This window comes from Lemur catta, chromosome 8 (genome assembly GCF_020740605.2).
Source record: "Lemur catta isolate mLemCat1 chromosome 8, mLemCat1.pri, whole genome shotgun sequence".
Lineage (NCBI taxonomy): Eukaryota > Metazoa > Chordata > Mammalia > Primates > Lemuridae > Lemur > Lemur catta.
In genome coordinates, this window is record NC_059135.1 from 93,950,194 (window position 1) to 93,975,194 (window position 25,001).

Sequence of the window (25,001 nt, forward strand, 5' to 3'; positions counted from 1 at the left end):
CGAGGAAGTGGGCTCAGGTGGAGTCTGGTCGGGGCGGGGGCCTTGGCGTGTGGAGAGCCAGGGCTGTCATCAGACCATTTCTAGGCCACCATTTATGCAGAGGAGAGACCCAGAATCCTGACAGGGGCACTGTGAGGGAGCAGTCTGGAGCCTGTGGCCCTGGGGTCCGGGGCAGGCGGGTCCTGTTCCCTCCCACCCTAGCAGCTGTGCAAAGGGTGGTGTGCACGCGTGTGTGCATAGCTGTGTGTGTGCATGCGTGCCGTGCACGTTCAAAGCAACACAGCCCCGGGCGACTCCAGAACCGAGGGCCTTGGTGTGTAAGAGCGTCTGCGTGGTCAGGCTGCCCCTCGCTGCTGTGTCCTTGTGTCCTCCCCGCCCTGTCACGGCAGCCGCAGGCTCGGAAGAGCCCCCTGAAAAGTCTGGGGTGGCCATCAGGCCTCTGCCTGGCCAAGGCCCTACTGGGGCACGTGAGTGGTGATCCTGGTTGCAAGTGAGCCGTGAGCTGGAGCACTTGCTGCCATTCCCTCTCCTCCCCGTGGAACGAGCGAGCTCTGCCACACACAATGGCACAGAGCAATCTCACAAACGGATAATGTGGAGGAAAGAGGCCAGATATGAACAAGTATTTATAATTCCATTTACATAAAGCACAAAATAGGCCACACTGAGCTGTGTTAGAAGGCAGGATAGCGGCTGCCCTTGGGGCTTGTGGGCACGGGGTGTGCCCTGTCTCTTGGCCTGGGCTGGCTTCCCAGTAGGTTGGCTCTGTGAGAGGCCACTGAGCTGCTCACTTCTGATTCTGCACATCACTGTCATGCCTTACCCTCCACTGGACTCCAGCCCTGATCTCTGCACCGACTGGTGAAGACACCGTGCTCAGGGCTCATACTCACTCACCCAGACACCTCACGTGTACTTCTCACGTCCTCATCACACCCTGTGTGGATCAGTCCCATTTTACAGGTAAATAAACTGAGGCCAAGAGAGGTTACTCACCTTGCCCAAGAGCCCACAGCTAGAAAATTGGCAGAGCTGCGATTCCCATTAGACAGTCCGCGAAGGCTCTTCCTGTCCCCCACCGACCTGTCCCCCAGCCCCAACACTGGTGATGCTGACATGCCTTGTGCTGACCGTCCCACAGTGTCACGTTTCTCCAGCCCGAGAGTGACGCCGCGCCTGAGCCGCAAGCGGGCGCTGTCCATCTCCCCGCTCTCAGACGCCAGCCTCGACCTGCAGCGGATGATCCGGACCTCGCCCAACTCGCTGGTGGCCTACATCAACAACTCACGCAGCAGCTCGGCCGCCAGCGGCTCCTACGGGCACCTGTCGGCAGGTGCCCTCAGGTGAGCCCCACCTGCAGGCAGAGGGCTGAGGGCTGGAAGCTGGGCCGGAGAGGGGCTGGCTTTTCAGTTGGTGATTTCAACCAGAGGAGAAAGATAGTACTTGTTGTTTTTGTGAATCTGCATACTTGCAAATTTTTCTTGAGTTCAGAACCAATAATGTGAAAACATCTGGGTACATTTTCAGGGACTGAACCCGTCATAAATGATCCATTTGTGAAATTGAAGGTGTTTGAGGTCGAAGGTGGCTTTCCTGGTATTTTACGAGGTGTGATAGAACAGCCAGGCACTGGCCAACATTGAAGGTCACCCGAGGCGTGACATCGATGTGGGCCCAAGCTCTAAGCCAGCCTCCTTGACTGACACGTCCTTCCCCGACTTTTCCAGGAGAGGCCAGGAGTTGTTAGGAATGTTAGGAGAGTTCAGCCCAAGGACCCAGAAATAGAAGTAATAATAACTACATTGATTACCTTTCGCTGCATAGCAAATCGCTCCAACATTTAGCGTTTAAAACAACGAGCATTTATTATCCCATCCCGTTTCTGAGGGTCAGGAATGCGAGAGTGGCTTAGGTCCGGCTCTCTCAGAGGCCGAGGTCAAGCCGTCAGCCAGAGCTGCCGCCATCTGGGGCTTGACAGGCTGTCAGCAGAGCGTTCATGCCTCGTGCCCGAGCCTCTCTGCAGGGCTGCTTGAGTGGCCTCACCACAGGCAGCCGGTCCCCACCCCAGAGCAAGTGGTGCGAGAGCCATGTTGTCTGTATGGTTTAGCATCCGGGGTCACCAGTATTTCCTTGGCATCCCACTATGGAAAGAGTGGCTCCAACGCAAGTGGCGATAGAGCCTTGGCGTGCAGGGACAGGAGAGGAAATAATGTGAGCTGGTGGCTCGGCATGCTTCCTGGGTGAGGGGCATTAGAACAGGCCTCAGAGGACAAATGGGGTTCACGTGGTCAGGGAGCAGTGACACAGAGGCATCTAGGAGTCAGCAGTGGAGGTGCCAGGCTGTGGGGCAAGGGGAGCCTGGCCCCTACTGGGGCCGACCTGCCAGCATGAAGGCTGCATCCTGGGGCAGGACCTGGGAGCTAAGTGCAGAAGATGAGGCCTGTGCGGCAAGCAGTAGGGAGCCACTGCTGGTTCTAGAGTGAGGGAAAGCCGTGGTGATGGAGGGTTAGAAACATGCTCATTCCCAGTCCCCTGGGCAGGGCTCTACCCAGAAAACATCTGCCTGACAGAGCCCCACCCCCCACCTCCTTGTCTGCTCTCCTTGCAGCCCAGCCTTCACCTTCCCCCACCCCATCAACCCCGTGGCCTACCAGCAGATCCTGAGCCAGCAGAGGGGCCTGGGCTCGGCCTTCGGACACACCCCACCCCTGCTCCAGCCCTCGCCCACCTTCCTGGCCCAGCAGCCCGTGGCCCTGGCCTCCATCAGTGCCACACCCACCCAGCTCAGCAGCAGCAGCAATTGTCTGAGTGATGCCAACCAGGTAGGTGGGTGCAGGGGGCTCGGGGGTGGCCACTGGGGCCTTGTCCAGACCCACGGGGGCTGTTCACTGCCGGCTCATGCTGGGGACTTGTGGAGACTCCGGGCCCGTGTCTGGCTGCGGGGGTGTCTTCTGGGCAGCGGCCACCTGGTGGAAAGGGCCTTGGGCCGGGACAGGAGACCTGCCGTGGTCCTGGGCAAGCTCCTGGACTCTCAGTTCTGCTCTTCTCTGTCAATAAACATAACGAGGAAACAGAGACCCTCGGATTCACAGGTCCTGGCACCGAGTAGGCACCGCATGCAGAGCATGTGAAGTGGACGGTGAATGAATGATAACAACGTTGTAGTTTGCTTTCAGAGCGTGTGCTTGCCGTGGGCTTTCACAGACCACCTTATTTGGCCCTACCAGTGGGCCTGGGGGTGCCTGTGCACCCCAGCACGATGCCTGGCACATACCAGCTGCCATTAATATTTGGCAACTGAGTGAAGTCCTATCTTGCAGCTGAGGACATGGAAAGGCGTAGGCTTTGGCACCGGTCAGACCACAGTTTGGATTCCGACTTGCCTGAAAGCAGCAAATCTCTTACCTCTCTCTGCTCGAGCTAACTCAGCTGTAAAGTGGGGGCCTGCGGCCTGTGTGTAAAGGAGCTCATGTGTGCACAGAGCCCCCCACATGCCCCAGGTCCTGGGTACACACATATTGACAGTGCTAAAGGTGAACCGCCTGCCCCAGGCCACTGCTGGCAAGAGGCAGAGCCCTGGTGTGGCCATGTCCTGGGGAGGAAGATGAGACACCACATGGTTTAGGAGTGTCCCCTGTTTCAGAATGTCCTTCCTGTCCACCCCGGGGCTCCCGGCAGCCGCCCAGTGCCTTCTCTGGACAGTCACTGTGGGCTCCGCAAACACCACCTGATCCGCAGCTCTAGCCCCTCCTCCCGAGGAGCCGGGCCCTGTGTCCCGCTCCGAAGGGCTGGGAAGTGGAGTTTCATCAGGACAGGAGCTAGGGTGCCCGGCATGTTCCAAAGACAGGGTCTCTTGCCCATTTCCCTGCAGTCTGGGGGAGGTGGCAGGCTGGGGTCTGGGCGCTGTCCTGGGCATGCCCTGGCTGGAGGACCAAGGTGGGGGACTCAGCTTCTGACACTTCCACGCAGAGTTGGCCTGGACATCCTGTGTAGGGAGTCGCAGAGGTAAAATCCAGAAAGAATTTGGGGTGTCCCTGCCCCGCCCTGTGTGACAGGCCATCCTCTGCACCTTCCCTCAGAACAAGCAGAGCAGCGAGTCGGCCGTGACCAGCACCGTCAACCCCATGGCCATTCACAAGCGCAGCAAGGTCAAGACCGAGGCGGAGGGCCTGCGGCCAGCCTCCCCGCCGGCCCTGACTCAGGTAACCTGCCGTCCTCACCCCCTCAGGCTGGGACCGGGTGGGATCGACCCTGGGTTGGTTGCCTTGGGGCCACGCCCCTGGTGGTGGCTGGCTGGCCGCCTGCGTGGGCCGATGCTGACCCAGGGAGGACAGGGTGGGCACGCTGAGCCGGGCTGTCCCACTGCTTTGTCCCCTGCCCCTGCACCTGCCGCGTGCTCATCACACGTGTGCCGAATGGGTGAATGAACAAGTCTGGACGCTCTGCCCAGCCTCCCCCCTGATCTCGGGTGCATCCGTCTACCTCACACCTCCCCCGGAGCAGCACCGCCCTCGGCCAGCCGACTGGCCCGTTCCCTGACCGTCTTGGGACCCTGTAGCTGCTCTCTCTCCTGGAACTCCCCCCACCCAGCCCCTTCGCTGCCACCTCAGCCTTCCCTCACCTGTCCGGGTAACAGGACTTAGCTCCAGGCCCATGCTGTGTAGACAGCTGTCACCCCCACCCGTGCTGTGAGCCTTGCAGAGGTGACACTTCGGGAGCGGTGCCTGGCCTGGTTGCTGTGAAACAGTATTTGCAGTGACTCACTGCATGTTTGAGGAGGCAAGGGCAGGTTGGGGGTCGGGAAGGCAGTTCCTGGTGGCAGAAGCACAGCAGCCCACAGCCCAGCCAGGCCCCTTCAGAAACCCAACGCTTCCTCTAGCGCTCCAAGATGGCACGTTGTGTGATGGGCATGGCGTGCCTGCTGACCTCCAGGGTAACCCCCCAATCCCCCCAAGGCCTCTCACGGTGGCCCAGTCTCCACGTGTCGCTGCAGAATACCTGCTTGGACACCAAGGATGCTTGGGGTCTCCTAGCTCGGCTCTGCTGCATCTGCCGGGCCATCCTTTATCAAACCGCAAGCCATCAGGCGTGCTCTGAGCACTTAATTTTCATGAAATATTGGTTCCTGTTATTGTCAAGCAAACAGAGAGGTTGGTGACAAATTCCTCTCCCCTCACCGACACCAAAGCCAGTCCCGGCATGATGCATGGTCGCCACCAGGCCGACCGTCGTCGGGGGCCGTTGAAATTGATGGTAGCGGCACACACCCAGGGAGATAAACACGAGGAACGGCACGGACAGGGCGGGAGGCAGGCACTGAGCACCAGGGAGCCCCGTGGCCACCCCCAGTGGGGCCCTGTGCCCGCCCTCCAACCCGGGCGGGCCACACAGGCCTCCCGCTGCCCAGCCTGGCTCCACACGCGTGTCCACAGAAGGAAAGCCGTTTGTCATGAGGAGATCGCCTCCCTGTCGCTCCGTGTCCCATTCGCTGACCAAGGACTCCCCGACTCATTTGCAAGGCGGGTGGGCTCGCTCTGTCGGCGGAAAACATGACGTAATGAAGCCGTCTCTGCTGACGCCCAGCTCAGCCCACGCCCCTCGTGGTCTCACGCCAGTAGCCCCCAGACAGCCCCGTTGCTGAAGAGCTGGAAGCCAGGAGCTCGGGCACCTTCCTGTGAGTGTGGCCCCAGCGCAGCCCCTGGAGTTCCTGTGGGACGTGTCATCGTCCTCCTTCTCAGAGCAAGTGGACTAGTTGGAAGGTCCTCTGGGAAGGAGCCAGGAGCCCCTCTTGGAGGAGCTCCTTGCAAGCTCAGTGCAGAGCTGGTCAGGGCTGTCTGTGGCTGACACCGAGGGGTCCCCGGCTGATTTCCGCTGCTCCTGGGAACAGACTCAGCGTGAGGACTGCGACTGTGACAAGGGCAGCTGTGACCTCTGCTGCGCTGAGTCTCTGGAGCCAGTGGGCGTCAGGGCTCTAGACTGTGGGGAGAGGCTGTTCACCCCCCTCTGCCTGAGGACTGTATTTCCCCGGAGGCTGTTTTCAAAGACAGCAACTTCCTGCTGGTTTTGGAAATGGTTTGAAACGTAAAGCAAGGCTTTGCAACATTTGTCTCTTTGCTCGGCTTTGCTCTGGCCGGCCTAGCAGACCCGTGGAACACTGGGGAGGCCCTGACAGGGACCCTCCTCCCAGCCTGGGGCATCTGCGCCCCCCCTTCCCCTGACCCCAGGGAGATACCTCTGACCTTTTCTCATGTCCTGGCCAGCTCGGGTAAGCATCAGCTACGTGGCGGGACAGCTCTGTGGGGTTAATTCTCAGTGTTTTGCTAGTTTGAGAGTAAAAGACTTTATCCCCTTTGAAAGGCATTTCAGGCACCTGTGATCATGTGAAGGAATGTCACAGGGGCTTTTCCCTCACCTCCTTGAAATGGCCACATGGGCCCTAACCTGGGCGGGAGACTCAGGTCCAGATCTAGGCTGCCACGAACTCACTGTGTGTTCCAGGAGGGCAAGCCAACCTTAGAGCCCCAGACTCCCGCTGCAATGCAAGGCCGGAGATACCCACATTTGGGGCTGTTGCCGGGAAAACTGGCTCCCCAAGGGAAACCAAACCAAATAAGCAAACTCACTGCCCCCCCCACCTTCTCCTGTTCTGCCTGCATGTCAATGTCCCCAGGATGTGAAGGGATACCTCGGTGGTGACAAGCCGGCATGGGAGAGGAGGGAGGGGCCCCAGGACAGCTGTCTGACGAGAAGAGCTATGGGTGGGAGCTGAGCCGAGGAAAGGAGATAAAAACGCTGATGTGTGTGTGTGTGTGTGTGTGTGTGTGTGTGTGTGTGTGTGTGTGTGTGTTGCATGTATGCATGCATGTGTTGGTATGTACATGTGCCGCACATGCATCCACACTCATACCAGCCCAAGGTCCTTGGCACAGACTGCGTGGGGCTACTAGCCACCTCTCCACAGGGCCGGGTGTCAGGACACGGCTCATGAGGGCGTGCACTTCTCCCCCAGGAGCAGCTGGCTGACCTCAAGGAAGACCTGGACAGGGATGACTGTAAGCAAGAGGCTGAAGTGGTCGTCTACGAGACCAACTGCCACTGGGAAGACTGCACCAAGGAGTACGACACCCAGGAGCAGCTGGTGCACGTAAGCCTCCGAGCCCAGCAGCCCAGAGGCAGAGCCCAGGCCACGTAGGCCCTTGAGCCTTCCAGACCCTCTACGAGAGAGGAGGGACTGGAGGAAGAGGCCACACCCCCTGCACATGGAGGCATGATTACTTAAGTGTGCCCCATTTCTAAAAGGAGGATTTCAAATATGTATGTAGTACAAGAGGTTAAAAGAAAAATAAGTGAGAAAACCAGGGAAAAAGGAACAATAACGTAAAATCAGGAGTACAGTAAGTATTAAAAACTAAGTGCTCTGAGATATGCTCTACATACATAGCTTTTTTTCTGAGCTTCTTAGCAGCCAATGCAAAGAGAGAAATAAGATTAGTTAAACCAGTCAGCATCTATAATAACAAACCTGACTCTGAAGCTTGAAAGAAGCTTCTCTCATAGAGGAAGGAGTTGATAATTTCCTCCTGGAGACCACTGACAGATACCCAGTGTATATGGGTGCAGGTGGGTGTCTACACCCAGATCAGGGAGGGGGCTACTTTAAAATGCCTGGGTACTGACAGATCAGGTGATCAGAGAACGCCATGAGAGGGTAGGAGTACCCTTCAGGGTATTCGTCTTGGTGCCCACTCCAAACTCCCTTACACAGCAGCATCCATCATGGTGGCAGTCAAGGGGTAGCGCGAGGGAATGACCAGGGGCTCAGGGTAGGGGGCACCTGGCTCCAAACCTGGCTGTGCCGTACCTGGCTGAGTGGTTCTGAGTAAGTGACTTAAGCTCTGTGAGCCTCAGTTTTTCCCCTGTAAAGATGGGTGATGTCTACCCCACAAGGGGTCAACAGTGAGTAAGTTACCACATTCCATCATTTTCATAAACACTCAGCAGATAGCAGGCATTGTGCACCTGGAACCTCCTCCTCCCTGTTCCGCACCTCAGTCTCAGGTGGTTCTCTCTTCTCTACCCAGAAAAGAACTTAGGTTCAAGAGTAAGCCCCCCACCCCACCCCAGTGCCACACTCCTTGGTGAATGAGTGTCTGCAAAGGTGACCCACTAAATTCATGGCTAGTTTGCTGGAGGAGCAGACACACGTGTGTGCACACGCTCACCTGTTTGCATCCAAAGCCCAGCCCAAAGGACCTGCTTGTCCCCAGCTCTGAACTTACCATTTAAGACACACCAACTCCCTCTGCTTCTTCCATTCATGCGACCTGCTCCCAAATACTATAGGTTTCTTTTGTGTTTGAGTTTTTTTCCCCCAAATTCTCACCCAGGAGACCAGGATTTCCCAGCGCACAGTGCAGGTGACATAGAACTTGTGAACCAGGGTCTTATCTAATCCCTTCTGCGACTCAAACATAATTTTCAACCTGTACCACCTCTTTTGGGTAAACAAGCCCTAGATGGAGAAGGGACGGTTGGAGCTGTGGGTCACAGGACAGATCAGTTAGATGAAAGAGGAGAGGGACAGCGTCCTGGGCCGGGCGAGGGCCCAAGCCAGAGTGTGGAGGAGAGGATGTGAAAGATGTGATCTGTGACAAGTGGCTCCTTTGTGCAGGGGAGCCGGACCCTCTGCCTGCCTCTGACTCTCCTCCGCACCCTGGGAAGACGGACGGAGCTTGCACAGGCGAGCTGCAACCCCAGTTGATTATTAACAATTTGTTGCTAAGTAAACCAATAAGAAAAAAATGAAAGGCATTGTCAGGAAGCATTTTTATCATTTGAAAGGCTTTAAAAATGGAAAGGGAGGCTAATATGATAAGATTTCTCTGGAAGTTCAAAGCACTGTAGATATTTCTTGCTCCAAGGGTGGCATTTGTACGCGTGGCAGTTGGGCCGGTGGCACAGGGCGGGAGGGCGGTTTGCCGTCTTCTGGGGCAAGGTGCTGCCAGGGCCGATGCTCAGCTCTCCACACAGCCTTGGAGGCGACAAAGGTCCACGCAGCGCTGTCTGGTAGAAAGATTCTGCAAGCCACAAACGCCAGCCACGCGTGCATTTTACATTTCCTAAGAACACATTTTTAAAAAGCGTAAAAAGAAACAGGTGAAGTTGATTTTAATAATATATTTTATTTAACCCAATATATCTGAAAAGTTATTTTGACATGTAATCAATATAAAACAAAATTATTGAGATATCGTACACCCCTTTATTTCCATTCTAAGTCTTTGGTGTGTAGTTTGCACGTACAGCCCATCCCAGTTCAGACCAGCCACGTCTCAAGTGTGCAAGAGCCCGGTGTGCCAAGTGGCCACTGCGTTGGGTGGGGCAGGTCTAGAGGTTTGGGGGGCGGGGGGGGAGGACGTGAAGGCCGGGAGGGGAGCTGGGAACAAAGGAGAAACGGGAGGCCTCCGAGGCTGGTGTCCCCGTCCCCGCCATCTCCCAGGGGAAGCAAGCCCAGCCAGACCCGAGACACAGGCAGGGCGCGGCCTTGAACAAAGGGAGATGGAAGGGAAGGATGGGACCTTGAGGGGCCCTTTGGAGAGAAGCCCTGCAGCGGAGGCAGCAGGAAGTCCAGTATATTCTTTACTCCGCTGTGTGTGCGACTCGTTCCACCCATTCCCACCGCTCCGTTCAATGAGCAGCTCAAAGATTAAGGACATAAAGGGCCTCACACGTGGCAACACATCCCAAGCTCAGAGGTAGGAGCCCCTCCAGGAGGGCACACAGCGATGAGCCCAGGGCAGGGCCCAAAGAGGTGTTCACCCCACATTCCTGGCCCAGGGCAGTGCTGGCCGGGAGGGGTCCAGGGACCCTCTCCCAGGGAGGGCTTCTTGCCCTGCACCCCCAGCTGTCCTGAGAGGGCCCCTTCTGTGATGCTGTGGGGTCAGTTGTGCTGTCCGTGGCTGTCCCACCTTGCTCACCTAGGCCATTTTGTCCCGGGGTCAGCCTCACACAGTGCCCAGTGCCCACCATTAGGTCAGTCTTGCTCCACCCGCGCCTGCTGCCAGGGCCCTGGGCAGGCCACTGGACTCCCTGGGCCTGTGCGAAAGGGAGACAAAGTCGCCATCGCAGATCAATGACAGAAATAGAGATGAGGATGCATTATTTTTCCACTATGATAAAATATGTTATTTAAAAATCTCTGAAATAAGGGCGAGCTTAGGAGAGGCGTGCTGTGCACCCACCATGTGTATTTCTCGATGCCTGTGACCATCCTAGACGGTCACTTTGATGACTAACTGGAAAATCCAAGCGAGATAAGTGGCACACAATAGAGCTTGGTTTAACGGCAGCTAATGACAATGCATGAGGAGGTGTGGCCTGACACTGGAGGTGGTCTTACTGGGTCAGCAGTCCACACGTGGTAGGTGGGGGGGGCAATAAGGAGAGTGCTCAGCACGGCGGGTGGTCCGCACGTGGGCGGGGGGGGCCAGGCGGGGGTGGTCAGGCTCACGGGAGGCCAGTGCAGTGGGGTGAGCGTCCCTATGTGATGGGGGCGGCAGCCGGGCTCACCCCTCCTCGGGCCTGTTCCTCCCGGCAGCACATCAACAACGAGCACATCCACGGGGAGAAGAAGGAGTTCGTGTGCCGCTGGCAGGCCTGCACCCGCGAGCAGAAGCCCTTCAAGGCGCAGTACATGCTGGTGGTGCACATGCGGCGGCACACGGGCGAGAAGCCGCACAAGTGCACGGTGAGTGGCCCCCTCCCGGCAGCGTCGCCAAGACCGGGCTGCCAGGCCTGCGGGATGGTGTTCGGACGTGCTGGCCACAGGCGCACTTCGGTCCCTGGCCTTCTGCCTGTCTGGGTCCTGGCAGCCCCTGGCCTCGTGCTGTCCGGGTGTGAGCATCTTGGCAACCACGGCGAGGGGGTGCGGGCGTCCCCGTGGGTGTGTCTGTGGGACTGTGAGCCCCAAGGCCCAGCCAGCCCCCACTGCCTGTGTGACACTGGGCAGATGGGCCACTTGGTAGCACCCTGAAGACAGTAAGTGTCACTGGTGATTCACAACTGAATAATGATGGGTTAAAGACCACTTTGGTTGAGTTTTTCTCTTTTTTATAGTGAGCTCAAAAGATGAGACCTTTTATATGGTCTCCTTTAAAGAGTCAACAGGATTTGTGACCAGAATTAGTGAGACTTTTTTTTTTAAACACACAGAAATTGCTGCCCCACAAAAGGGGAGGTGGTCCAGCGGCCGTGGCTGACACACCTGAGAACTCTTGTTTGTGCATTACTGTATTTCACAGAGACATGCGTTTCGTTTTCATTTCAGTATCTCTGAAATTAAGCTGTCTTAAAATCAGTGGTGTTCAGGATCCAATGAAATACGCTATCTTTGTTGGCAAGTGAGATTTTTAAATTGAGATATAATTCACATACCACAAAGTTCATCTTATTTTAAGAAATGTACAATTTGGAGGTTTTTAGCATATTCACAAAGTTATACAACCATCATCACTAGTTAACTTTAGAACATTTTCATCACCCCAGAAAGAAACCCAGTACCCAGCAGCGGTCACTCCCAATTCTCTCCTTTCTTCAGCCCTGGACAACTGCAAATCTGCTTTCTGTCTCTATGGACTTACCTATTCTGGACATTTCATAAGAATGAAATTATTCACTATGTAGCCTTTGTGTCTGGCTTCTTTCAGTTAACATGTTTCCAAGGTTCGTCTGTGTTGTAGCATGAAACAATGCCTTATCCCTTTTCGTGGCTGCATAATATTCCATCGTGTGGCTAGATCACGTTTTGGTTATCCATTCATCAGTCGATACAAACTTTTGTTGTTTTCACTCTGGGGCTATTACGAATAATGCTGCTTTGAACATGTATGTTCGTGTTTTTATGTGGACATGTTTTCAGTTCTCCTGAGTATATGCACCAATGGGTGGAATTGTTAGGTCATGTGGTCACTGAGGACCTAACAGATTGTTTTCCAGAAAGGCTATACCATTTTGCATTTCCACCTGCAATGCATGAGGGTTCTAATTTCTCCACATCCTCTCCAGCACTTGTTGTTATATGTCTTTTTTATTCTGGACATACTAGTGGGTGTGAAGTGGTTTTTTATTGTGACTTTAATTAGCATTTCCCTAGTGACTAATGATGCTGAACATCTTTTCATGTGCTTAGTGGCCATTTGTGTATCTTCTTTGGATAACTGTCTACTCAGAGCTTTTGCTCAATTTTAAATTTGTTTACTTGTCTTCTTGTTGTTAAGTTGTAAGAGTTCTTTTTTTTTTTGAACCAACCTGCACACTGAGGGGCAACAGAACAGCCCGGCCCAAGAGTTCTTTATATATCTAGTTGTTAGACCTTATCAGATATATGATTTCTATGGGTTTTCTTTTCATTTTCTTGATAGTTTTCTTTAAAGCACAAAAGATTTTAATTTTGATGAAGTCCAATCTTTTAATTGCTTGTGCTTTTAGTGTCGTATCTAAGAAACCATGGCCTAATCCAAGGTCACAAAGATTCACCTATATATTTTCTTCTAAGAATATTATAGTTTATAAATGTATACTTTTATTTATATAAATATGTCTGTGTGGAGAGATACATGGTTTCATCATATAGCTCTGCCATTAAGGTCTTTGATCCATTTTGAGTTAGTTTTTATATATGACGTAAGATAGGGATCAAAGCTCATTCTTTGCATGTGATCATGCAATTGGGTTGAAAGACTGTTCTTTCCATATTGAATGGTCTTGGCACCCTTGTCAAAAACCAAGTGACCTTAAGTGTGTGGTATTATTTCTGAACTCTCAGTTCATTCCATTGATGTCTATGTCTGTCTTTTTGCCAGTGCCACATGCAATCTTGATCACTGTAGATTTGCAGCAAGTTTTAAAATTGGGATATATGAGTCCTCCAATTTTGACCTCCTTTTGCAAAATTATCTTGGCTCTTCTGGGTCTGCTGCAGCAAGGTATTTTCTTAGCATCTGGGGTGGTAGCAAGCTATAGTCCTCTGACGAGCTGTGAGTTGTAGAAACAGATAGAAGGCATTTGGAGCCAAGTGTGCTCAGTCAGACTGGTCAGGAATAGATGGGAGGATGTGAAGAATGAGAGAGTTCCTGCTTGGGTGCCGCTTCCGAGGGCAGTTTTCACACGGACGTGGATGCAACTGCGGAATCTTTGGAATAGCTACAGAGTCTTCTGCAGCGATCTCTTCTTCCTTCCTCCCCCTTTACTCCTTCCCTCCCTGCCTCTCTCCCTTGTTCCCCTCCCTCCTTCCTTCCTTCCTTCCTTCTTTCCTTCCTTCCCTCCCAAAAATGTCTCTTGATTGCCTAGGTGCTAAATAGGAAGGCAGCAGTGAGCAAGACCCAGAAGGTCCCTGCTCTGTGGAGGTTCAATCCCAGCAGGAAGGCCAGATAACAAAATTAAGATCATTATAAATTGTGTCAGGGGGTTATAAAGAAGAAGGGGTAGTGTTGTGATTCAGAATGTAGAAAACACTCTTAGAGGAGGTGACCTCAAAGATGGGGAGGGAGGGAGCCAGGCTGGGCGCCGGGGCGGCGGGGGAAGGTCCCAGCCAGAGGGGCCCAGTGTGTACAGAGGCCCCAAGCCAGGAAGAACTCAGTGGGGTCAAGGAGCTGAAAGGAGACCCGAGTGGCCAGAGCAAGGATGGGGGTGTCCAGCTCACTCAAAGAGTCAAAAGACTCTGGATTTTATTTTCAGCACATTTTAACGCACAGAAAAATTCTTACCAAGAGTTGTACTGGGAAACAGTGGAAAATAGTATTTTCAAAGAATTTAATGACACAGGAAGATCCCCCACAATGTGCTGGTGATTTTAAAAGGTTTACTACATAGCTAAATACTTGAAATGTTCCCAGTTTTGGTTTTAAAAGCACGTGGGGATGAATCGCAGAGTCACCAGAATGAGACTGATGGGGACGTCAGCAGTGGCTGTCCCTGGGCAGCCAATGGTTTTCATTTTTCTCTTTGTGCTTTCCAGCCCTTTCCAAGTTTTCTGGAAAGGAAAGTGACTGTCACTGTTAAACACCTGCGTCTGGGTGCACTGGAGGGGCGGAGCAGAGTGAGGGCGTGGGGAGGCGGCAGCCAGCTGGGGGTCTGTCCCCTGTGTTGGATCTGGTGGCCCTGACTGACCAACCGCCTCCTTCCAGTTCGAGGGCTGCTCGAAGGCCTACTCGCGCCTGGAGAACCTGAAGACGCACCTGCGGTCCCACACCGGGGAGAAGCCGTACGTGTGCGAGCACGAGGGCTGCAACAAGGCCTTCTCCAACGCCTCGGACCGCGCCAAGCACCAGAACCGCACCCACTCCAACGAGGTACCCCGGCCGGGCGTGCACTGGGCATGCACACACGGGGCCCCCTGCCGCCCCTCAGCTTCTAGACAACTGTAGGCCAGTCGCTAGCCGGGTGCCTGGCTGCCCCTCCCCACCGAGAGGCCTGGCAGGGCCGGTCTCCCTGGTCCACATCCTTTCCTCTGAAAGGGAAGAGGCCCCGTGAGGTCCATGGCATACTTACCCTCTCTGTGCCTCGGTTACCTCGTCTCTGCAATAAAGATAACAGTGCCCTCCGCAAAGGCCACGCGGAGGTCCACAGGTGCTGAAGTCCGGGCGCGGAGGGACCTCTCTGGTCTCCGGGCGCCCGCTGTGTGGCCATACACTGGTCTGCTCGTTACTCCTCAGGGCTGCTAGGTGGGGCCTGCTGCCCCATCCTGCAGATGAGGAAACTAACACTCAGGGAGGTTAACTGACGAAGTGACTTTCCCCAGTGCCAGGTGGCTTGTAAGTTGTGCCACAGGTTTGGAGCCCAGGAGTGCTGGTTCCTCTGCAGCTCTGAGGACAACCTGAGACACTGCTTCACACCCCCACAAATCCCCGGGCCACCCTCAGGCAGGCATCCTGCCGTGGAGCAGCCGCCCCCTGGCTCAGGGGGAGCAGAGCGGTGCCGGCTGAGCTCGCACGAGTTGGCAGGCCCTGCCCCAAGCAGCTTGGGCAGCCGGCAGTGACATTAGGGCTGCCTGAGCCTGCCATGGCCATCAGCCCCCACAGAGGGAGTGCAGGGCAGCCGCTGTCTCCCCGGCGGCCAGGCCCCTTGTAGGGCTGAGAGAGCCCAGGAGGGATGTCAGGCCGGAGCGCCTGGTGTCTGCTGCACCCGCCTCCCAGTCTCGGCCCAGCCACACAATTACTGTCACTTAAGCAGACTCAGAAAAGAATGTTTCTAACAGCTTGGACACATTCTGGGCCCAAAAGGTACTTTGCTTCAATGTTTGTAAGAAGTTAGAGGAATTTTCAAAGGCATCTGAACTCCTGAGAGTCACTACAGACAAGAGCCAGCCTTGGAGGGGAGCGTGGGTGTGTGTGTGTGTGTGTTTGTGTGTGTGTGTGTGAAGTACACATAGGTGTGTGTGTGTTTAGATGTTGGGGGTATGTGTGTGTGTGTGTGTGTGTCTGTATGTGCATGCGAGTATATGTGTGTGTTTGTGAGCCCAGGACTGAGGTTCAGAAATCCTGGGTTTTCATCCCATTACTGTATGACTTTGAGCAAGTTTCTCAGCTTCCCTGGGCCTGCCTTTCCTCGTCAGAGAAATCAGGGGTTCTAGCACTATCTCACAGGGTACAATGAGCTCATGCACTTGCTACTGACATAACGAATCCCAGTGCCCTGTTCCCAGGGGGCAGCACTGTGACCACACGAGGCACGTGTATCCCCCCTGCAGTCTTTCTGATCTGTGTCCCCAGCTTCTTGTGGCAGGAGCTCCCTTGACCATGTACTTACCTACATGAAAAGGTAGCAGACAAGGCCAGGCTGGGCGCAGGCTCCTGCAGGCCTGGGGCAGGCACGGCTCTGTCCACAGGGACAAATACAGGCTGCAAATACAGCCAGGCTCTGCCAAGGGACATGGGATAGCTCCAGGAGAACAGGGAGTGTGCCCATGCAGAGTCTGTCCCCGTAACCCCATCCATAACACAGGCCTGGCTCTCCTCCCAGAAACCCTACATCTGCAAGATCCCGGGCTGCACCAAGAGATACACAGACCCCAGTTCTCTCCGGAAGCACGTGAAAACGGTCCACGGCCCAGATGCTCACGTCACCAAGAAACAGCGCAACGATGTGCACCTGCGCACGCCACTGCTCAAGGAGAATGGGGACAGCGAGACCAGCACCGAGCCTGGCGGCCGGGGTTCAGAGGACAGCGCCGAGGCCAGCAGCACCAGCCAGGCCGTGGAGGACTGCCTGCACGTCAAAGCCATCAAGACCGAGAGCTCCGGGGTAAGCAGAGCTGGGCAGCCCAGCTGGCGCAAGGCAGTTCCATAGCCGCACCCAGGGACCAGAACCCCAAAGACGTTGTGGGCTCTACCCAGCTCCCCCTCCAAGGGCACGATGGTGTCCCTACTCTCTCCAGCTTGGCTTTCCTCCCTTGACCACCTCTGGCCTCACGTGGAACCTGTCTCGTCCAGCTCTTCTGCTCTGACCCGGCTCCTGCAGGTGTGGCAGGGCTGTGGGCGATGGGGGTGCCCGCCCCCACGTGGTCGGTCTGCACAGGGCGGGGTGGCCCTGCATGTCTGCCTTTCCCCACGCCCTGTCCCCTGGACTGCACTCCTTTTGTTCTAACCACCTGTTCTTTGTCTCTGCCTCTTTTTCCTGACTGTACCTCCCCTAAGGATAGACGGTACTGAGGTGAGCTGAGGCACTGGGCGGGGCTGCGGGTGGCTGGGGTGCTGGTCCATGCGCTGCCTGGTGGAGACTGACCTGGCAGTCCAGGCTCACGGGCCGGGAAGCGGGCAGGGCACTGTGGTAGGACCATCGGAATGGGCAAGGGCTGGCAGCAGGCATGGAGCTGGCAGGTGCAGGAGCAGTGGGGGCCAGGCTGCAAGGACAGAGTAGAGGAGAGGCATAAGTCTGGGCTGCAGAGGTGGGGGACTGCCCTACAGAGAGCTCTGAGGGCCAAGCAGAAGAATGTGGATGGTGCCATGGGCAAGATCTAGAAGGTCCCTACTTGCATGGAGTTTGTGTCCATCATGGCTTCCTTAGGAAAAGGCAGAGATATGGGGACACTTGGCCCAGCAGTGAGTCTGGAGGAGCTACATCAGGATGAGCTTCATCTGGGCTCGGGTCCCAGGTCACAGTGGAAGTAGCCCGAGTTCTACAGCATTCTGCACTGTGTCTGTGTGCCATGAGCTCCCTGCCCCACTCCACCCCACCCAGGGGGAGGACTGCTTTGGGCTGGCCATTTGGGCAAGGGCTGCATGCCACAGTCCTCCTTCCCTGGTCATCCCTTTCCAACAACCTGCCTCTGGCCTACTGAGATGACCCCGCCTGGTAGAAGGCACTACTCAGCAGGCTGTCATCGTTCCTTGTGTCACCGTGCACACCGCACTGCTGTTGGGAATGCTTCAGTGCCTGCTTACGTGGCAGACTGCGTGGCTTCCGCATGCTGGGTACTTCCTGTCCACCTGCTAACCCTGCACCAGAGGCAGCTCAGGTCCATCTCATAGTTGAGGACACTGGGGTTGAGAGGTGAAGTGACGTGACCATCTCATGCAAACAAACAGGCGATGGTTTACAGGCTCCTCCAAGAGGCAGCTTCCTACCCCCACCCCGCCATGTGCAAGGCTGTGGCTGTGTGCAGGCGTGGGTGCGAGACCAGGCAAGAGTGTAAACGCTGTCTAAGTCTATGCCTTCTCATCTTGTCCCCTGCAGCTGTGTCAGTCCAGCCCCGGGGCCCAGTCGTCCTGCAGCAGCGAGCCCTCTCCCCTGGGCAGTGCCCCCAACAATGACAGTGGCGTGGAGATGCCGGGGACGGGGCCCGGGAGCCTGGGAGACCTGACAGCGCTGGATGACACGCCCCCAGGGGCCGATGCCTCAGCCCTGGCTGCCCCCTCCGCTGGTGGCCTGCAGCTGCACAAGCATATGACCACCTACCGGTTTGAGCAGCTTAAGAAGGAGAAGCTCAAGTCACTCAAGGATTCCTGTTCATGGGCTGGGCCGGCTCCACACACCCGGAACACCAAGCTGCCTCCCCTCCCGGGAAGTGGTGAGTGAAGGCCCGGGCTCGTGGGTGGGGTGGGAGAATAGGGGGCAGCACCAATTAGGCTCACACCCACCAAGCGCCATGTGCTGTCTCACTGGATGCCCACAATAGGATAGATCTTACCAGCCCATTGTACAGATAAAGAAACTGAGGCTCAAAGAGGTGGAAGTGCCTTACCCAACTCAATGGCAGAGGTGAGAGTTAGCCTAGGCCTGTGTGGCTCCAAAGCCCATGCTCTTTCATCTACACCTCACTGCATCCCTGTAACCCCCTAAAAACAAGCAGACCCTGTTCACATCATCCTCTTCCTCATTCAGTCATTTACTAGGCACTTCCTGTGGGTACCATGGCAAAGGCCCTGGCAGGATAGCAATACAATCCCAGTTCCAAAGGAGTGTGTGGTTGGAGGCCATGTCGCCAGATTCACACTCTACCACAGAACAAGCCAGGGAGCACTGAAGCCAGAGCTTACGGTCAGGCTGTGCAGAGGAGAGAGAAAGCGTGACCAGCTAGGGTAGAGCAGAGAGGACTTCATGGAGGAGGCAGCACTGTGCTCAGCCTGAGGAGATGTTGGCCAGGCTTTGAGATGGAAGGTGCTTCGGCAAGCATGTCTTGAGTGCTGACTCTGTGCCTGGCGTTGTGCTGGACTCCAGGGACTCAGCCCCCAGGCTGCCCGCTGTGGACGCTGCAATGTACCAACTGCTCTCCCCCAAAGAGAGGAGTTGTCACCCCAACTGTTGGCAGATGGCCTTGAACTCTTAGCCTCCTACAGGGATCTCCTGGGTTGTAGACAGCAACCCCACCCCAGGTCACCCCTCCCCTGGGCGGCCCACACCCAGTGACTGGTCACTGCAGGAGTGTAAATGCCCAGCCATCTCAGCCCAGCTTGGGGCAGCACCGAAGGGCCACTGGGGGTCCTGACCTCCCTTTGAGATCGGCCTGGGCTCATTTCTCTGCCCACTCCGGCAGCCTGTCCTTCCTTCCACGGGTGTGGCTCTCGGGGCACTCCCTCTAAGCAGCCTACTCATTAAACTCCAGCTCCGGGGAGCCCAACTGGCAACACCCACCGTGGGCCTTCCTAGGCTGTACGTCCCCTCCTTTGGATAACCCAGCCCTACGGAGAGGCACGTCTTCTCCACAGCTGGAGAAACTGAGGACCAGAGTAAGGAGAATTCAAGGCCAGCCAGGCCGTGGCAGAGCTAAGACTGAGACTCGGAATTCCTGACTTCCCCTCCCCCACCCTGAGCTATAAGTGCCTCCATTTGTTTACTTACTGCTCCTTCCTTCCCTTCTTTCATTCAAAAATCGTCTACTGAGTGCCTACCCATCTACTTTGTGCCAGGCCCCCGCTAGCGCCCTAGGCTCGGCACTCAGCATGGTAGAGCAAGCTGAGCACTGGCCCTTCGTCCCCGGGAGCTGACCCCTCTGCTCTCCTGCAGGCTCCGTCCTGGAGAACTTCAGCGGCAGCGGGGGCGGCGGGCCAGCAGGGCTGCTGCCCAACCCGCGACTGTCCGAGTTATGTGCCAGCGAGGTGACCATGCTGGGCCAGCTGCAGGAGCGCCGCGACAGCTCCACCAGCACGGTCAGCTCGGCCTACACCGTGAGCCGCCGCTCCTCCGGCATCTCCCCCTACTTCTCCAGCCGCCGCTCCAGCGAGGCCTCGCCCCTGGGCGCCGGCCGCCTGCACAACGCCAGCTCGGCCGACTCCTACGACCCCATCTCCACGGACGCGTCGCGGCGCTCGAGCGAGGCCAGCCAGTGCAGCGGCGGCTCGGGGCTGCTCAGCCTCACGCCGGCGCAGCAGTACAGCCTGCGGGCCAGGTACGCCGCCGCCACGGGCGGGCCCCCGCCCACGCCGCTGCCCGGCCTGGAGCGCGCGAGCCTGCGGGCCCGGCTGGCGCTGCTGGACGCGCCCGAGCGCGCGCTGCCCGCCGCCTGCCCGCGCCCCCTGGGGCCGCGGCGGGGCAGCGACGGGCCGGCCTACGGCCACGGCCACGGCCACGCGGGGGCTGCGCCCGCCTTCCCCCACGAGGCCCCGGGCAGCGGCGCTCGGCGGGCCAGCGACCCCGTGCGGCGGCCCGACGCCCTGGCGTTGCCGCGCGTGCAGCGCTTCTACAGCACCCACAACGTGAACCCCGGCCCGCTGCCGCCCTGCGTGGAGAGGCGAGGCCTCCGCCTGCAGACGCACCCGAGCGCCGACAGCGGCCTGGCCCACGGGGCCTATTCTCCCCGGCCGCCCAGCATCAGCGAGAACGTGGTGATGGAGGCCATGGCAGCGGGGACAGACGGCGCGGGGCCCGAGGCTGAGCTGGGGCTGCCGGAGGACGACCTGGTGCTGCCCGATGACGTGGTACAGTACATCAAGGCGCACGCCAGCGGCGCGCTGGGTGAGAGCGCCGCGCAGGTATATCCCGCCGAAGGCACCGGTTTTTCTGACAACCCCAAACTGCCCAGCCCGGGGCTGCACAGCCAGCGCAGGATGGTGGCTGCAGATTCCAACGTGGGCCCCTCTGCCCCTGTGCTGGGAGGCTGCCAGCTGGGCTACGGGTCACCCTCCAGCCTGAACAAAAATAACATGCCTGTGCAGTGGAACGAAGTGAGCTCCGGCACCATGGATGCCCTGGCCAGCCAGGCGAAGCCACCACCCTTTCCTCAGGGCAGCCTGGCCATGGTGCAGCAGAAGCCAGCCTTTGGCCAGTACCCAGGCTACAGTCCACAAGGCCTGCAGGCGAGCCCCGGGAGCCTGGACAGCACCCAGCCACACCTTCAACCCCGCGGCGGATCCTCTTCTGCACTCCGGGTAAACTACATGCAGCAGCTGCAACAGCCAGCGACAGGTGGCCAGTGTCCCAACATGACCACCACCATGAGCCCCCAGACAGGCTATGGCCAAGCCCACCCCCAGCTGAGCCCCAGCACCATCAGTGGGGCCCTGAACCAGTTTCCCCCATCCTGCAGCAACGTGACAGCCAAGCCAGGCCACCTGGGGCACCCTCAGCATACAGAAGTTGCCCCCAACCCCACCATGATGGGCAGCCGTCACAGGGAACTCGGGGTCCCAAATTCATCCCTGGCTGGGGTGCCACCACCTCATCCAGTCCAGAGCTACCCACAGCAGAGCCATCACCTGGCGGCCCCCATGGGCCAGGAGGGCTACCGCCAGGGCCCCAGCCTTCTGCCTTCCCACCAGCCTGGCTTCATGGAGCCCCAGCCAGCCACAATGGGGGTGTCTGCAGCAAGCTTTGGCCTAGTGCAGCCCCGGCCACCCCTAGAGCCCAGCCCTGCAGGCCGCCACCGCGGGGTGCGTGCTGGGCAGCAGCAGTTGGCCTATGCCAGGGCCACTGGCCATGCCATGGCTGCTGTGCCAGCCAGCCAGGAAACAGCAGAGGCTGTGCCCAAGGGAGCAATGGGCACCATGGTGTCGCTGCCACCTCAGCTGCTTCCACAGGACACAGGCGGGGCCCAGGACCACAGCATGCTCTACTACTATGGCCAGATCCACATGTACGAACAGGACGGAGGCCTGGAGAACCTTGGAGGCTGCCAGGTCACACGGTCCCAGCCACCGCAGCCACAGGCCTGTCCAGACAGCATCCAGCCCCAGCCCTTGCCCTCGCCAGGGGTCAACCAGGTGTCCAGCACCGTGGACTCCCAGCTCCTGGAGGCCCCCCAGATTGACTTCGATGCCATCATGGATGACGGCGATCACTCAAGTTTGTTCTCGGGTGCGCTGAGCCCCAGCCTCCTCCACAGCCTCTCCCAGAGCTCCTCCCGCCTCACCACCCCCAGGAACCCCCTGACCCTGCCCTCCATCCCCGCGGGCATCAGCAACATGGCCGTGGGGGACATGAGCTCCATGCTCACCAGCCTAGCCGAGGAGAGCAAGTTCCTGAACATGATGACCTAAAGCCCAAGCCCCAGCGCTGAGTGGACCCAGAGGGCCTTCGCTTCCCAGATCACAGGGGTTTCGTGCGTGTTGTCTTTTTCCCAAAAAGTATTAAATAGGCCTGAGGGATTTTGCCCATGGCTGGTTCAAATGACATGTTTTAGAGAAGGTTTGTGGGCATACTTCCTGGTCCTTTGGATTATTTTTCAGAACACGTAAAGTCTCAATAGGAAAAGAAAGAAAGGAATGAAAACGCATTCACACAGTGCTTTCCAGCCTGTGGTGTGCATGGGACTCCGCTGTTCTGGCTCCTTCGCCTCTGTCAATTGGCTAATGAGAGATTACGTTGGCCAAGGGCTTTCCAAGAACATGCAGAAAGAGGGTGGGGGAGCCGCATTCGGGTTGGAATCTGAACGTGTGCTAGATTTTCTGCTCCAGGAAGAAGAGCTGCTCATTCTGCTACCTGCAAAAGAAAGGAATTCCTGGCCCACTCAAATTCTTCTATGAAGCTTAATGCTTGAGGTCTCTAACGTCCCTTGCCATGGAGGAAAAAAACAGATTCTACCTGAATGGTTCGGAAGCACATCTTGATTCCAGGTTTGGTAGAGCTGGCATCTGTACCCCATCAAGCCGAGTCTGGGACCTGCAGCCCGTCCTAGTGTATATGAATGAATAGAGTATGTAAGTATCACCAGAAAAAGTAAAGAAAACATTGTACTACTCGGGGCAAGCCCGGAAGCCTCCCTGGCCTCTCCAGACGGTGTTCACAGTGTTTGCATGTGGAATGTAGCCCTTCCTGAAAAGAACACTCGTCTCCAAATACCTCGGGGCTGCTGTTGCTGCTGTGGGGTGTGGATGGACCAGGGCCTCGAGGAGGTGAGGGTGCACCCGGGGCCGAGCCTAAAGCCACCCTGGGGGTCTCCCAGTAGGAAGAGAAAGTCGCATGTTTACCCGACCCTGTTTCTCCAGTGCACTACCCCCCACTTTTCCATGGAAAACTCCAGGGCTTGACGGCAGCCTTTCCCAGGCTCCCGTGGCTGCACTGCCCACTCACCAACAGCCCAGTGGTCTCCGCCCAGCCACAACGTGCAGTCCCGGTATCTTCTGGATTCCCTTCCCTCCGCCCTCCTGGTCATTCGTCAGAGAATGACGACATGCATGGTGTTTCGGGTAAGGGTGGAAAGGTGAAGGGGTTGATCCCTGGGGCTCTGATGACCATCACTGAATTTTCCTGTCCAGTGTGACCAAGCCCCACCTAGAAATGGAATTTGGAACTGGCTTTGGAAGACGTCATTCCTGAACGTGCCACAGAGTGAACTGATGCGTCTTCCACACCACACACGCAAATGCACCAACACGTACCCCAGACCTTCTCGTGTTGAATTTGTGCCATCCTTGCCAAACCAGTGGCACCACTCTGAGCTTGACTCTGACTGTGGCCCTGGCTTCAGTGAGGACTGTCTTAGGAGCGTCTGTGGACAGGGCCAAAATTACCTGGGCCGCCTGCATCTCAGCACACCGGTCTCTGTTAAGGTCCAGAGACAAGGGACGTTGCCAGGGGCCCGTGGCTCTGTGGTGGTGTTCCTTCACTCCCTTCCTGAGACAGGATTCCGCGCGCCATTCCCAACCTGTATATATTCTGTACAGAAGACGCCATCCCTGAATATACTGTAGGTGAAAGCTCAGCCGAATTTATATTTCCAAAACATTTTTAGCTTTTTCTACATGCTATGAATTGAGATGACGTGCTCAACTTGTAAATAAGTCTTTTTGTACATTAAAAAAGTAATTTTTTCATAATTTATCTTGTCTGTCTACTTCTCCCTTGACAGTAGTTAATGAGAACCTGGGCAGTAAATTTGGTGCATTTGAACAGAAATTAGGCTGTATTTTTTCTTAACGGTGTCAAAATTGACTATCCCGCCTTAGCCAAGAAATGTTTAATGCTGAGGCATTTACTGGCTGTTTGTTTGCTGTCTCCGTGGGGGTGGACCCGGTTCGACACTCTACAGTGAGCATCTGGCTGTTCCGCCAGTGACTGGTCTGAACATCTAAGTCAGTTTGCCGAGAACCACGCACAGCTGATCCAGGTGTAGACCGAACACTCCTCCAACCGGACTCCTCTCTGAGGGAGCACATTCGAGTCTGGGGGGTGGTTGGGAAGATGGTTATCCCCCCAAGACTCTGGTGCAGGCAAAAGGAGAGAGTGGGGGCAGCCAGGTGACACCTCCAGGATGCTCAGCATCCAGCCTGGAGCGAAGGGGCCTGTGGGGCACAGCCATGAGCAGGAGCCCGGTGTCCTGGGGGCCACCTGGCAGGTGGACAGGGAGGGCCTAGGTCTAGCAAGCTGTTGGCAGCGATCCGGCCACTGCAATAAACCCCAGGGGAGCCCATGAGTGAGCCGTAAGGCCCTGCCTGGGGTCGAGACAGATTCTGGAAATGAGACGGGAGGTGAATGGAGGGGGCAGGGAGGGGAGCCCCAGGACAGAGAGGCTTGGAGGGCCAGGCACGACAGGCAGCCACACTCCCAGCCCTGCCTCCTCTCCAGGAGAGAACGCTTAGCACACAAGTTGGACAGTCTTGAGGCCAAAGCCACATGGGACATCACCCTGGCCTGGAGGGCGTTCAGCTCAAAACCGGTTCTGTGGGATGAGACCAAGTGGACAGGAGGAAGGGTTTTCTGGACAAATAAGTGCAGGAAGCCCCCAGGAAAACAGCATTTAGCAGGTTTCCTTGCTGCAGGCATCCCAGGGCGTCACTGTGAGGCAGGGGACCATGATTCTCTCACTGAAGTTCCCTGCTGAAAAGACTACAGTCACTACAGTCTCGGTGCTGAATCCTCCTCCTCCCCTGTCCGGCAGTGCACACTAGTGCCCGTGCGGGAGGAACTGGGCATGCTCGGTTCTGCCCTTCGCTGTCCTTCCAGAGCTCACCTTCAGCGCTCACTCCTCCGCTTCACCGCAAGTTCGTCTCTGGAAGCAGCTCTGCCCTGCTTGGTTGGGAGGGGGAGACCTGATGTGTTCGATGCTGCCTGGGATTGGACGAGCCAGGTAT

The 25,001-nt window shown here is 56.7% G+C and overlaps 1 protein-coding gene across 1 annotated transcript in view; it reads left to right on the top strand.

The window, feature by feature from the left end:
• The window catches only part of GLI2 (GLI family zinc finger 2), a 234,802-nt gene extending 211,055 nt beyond the window's left edge, over window positions 1–23,747 (top strand). Inside the window, exons 6-14 of the mRNA XM_045559177.1 lie at window positions 1,142–1,343; window positions 2,609–2,822; window positions 4,080–4,202; window positions 7,010–7,144; window positions 10,598–10,747; window positions 14,184–14,348; window positions 16,018–16,299; window positions 17,731–18,064; window positions 19,501–23,747. Coding sequence (XP_045415133.1) covers window positions 1,142–1,343; window positions 2,609–2,822; window positions 4,080–4,202; window positions 7,010–7,144; window positions 10,598–10,747; window positions 14,184–14,348; window positions 16,018–16,299; window positions 17,731–18,064; window positions 19,501–21,968 — 4,073 coding nt within the window. The 3' untranslated portion in view covers window positions 21,969–23,747. The remainder of the gene's footprint in view (window positions 1–1,141; window positions 1,344–2,608; window positions 2,823–4,079; window positions 4,203–7,009; window positions 7,145–10,597; window positions 10,748–14,183; window positions 14,349–16,017; window positions 16,300–17,730; window positions 18,065–19,500) is intronic.
• The last annotated feature ends 1,254 nt before the right edge of the window (window positions 23,748–25,001 follow it).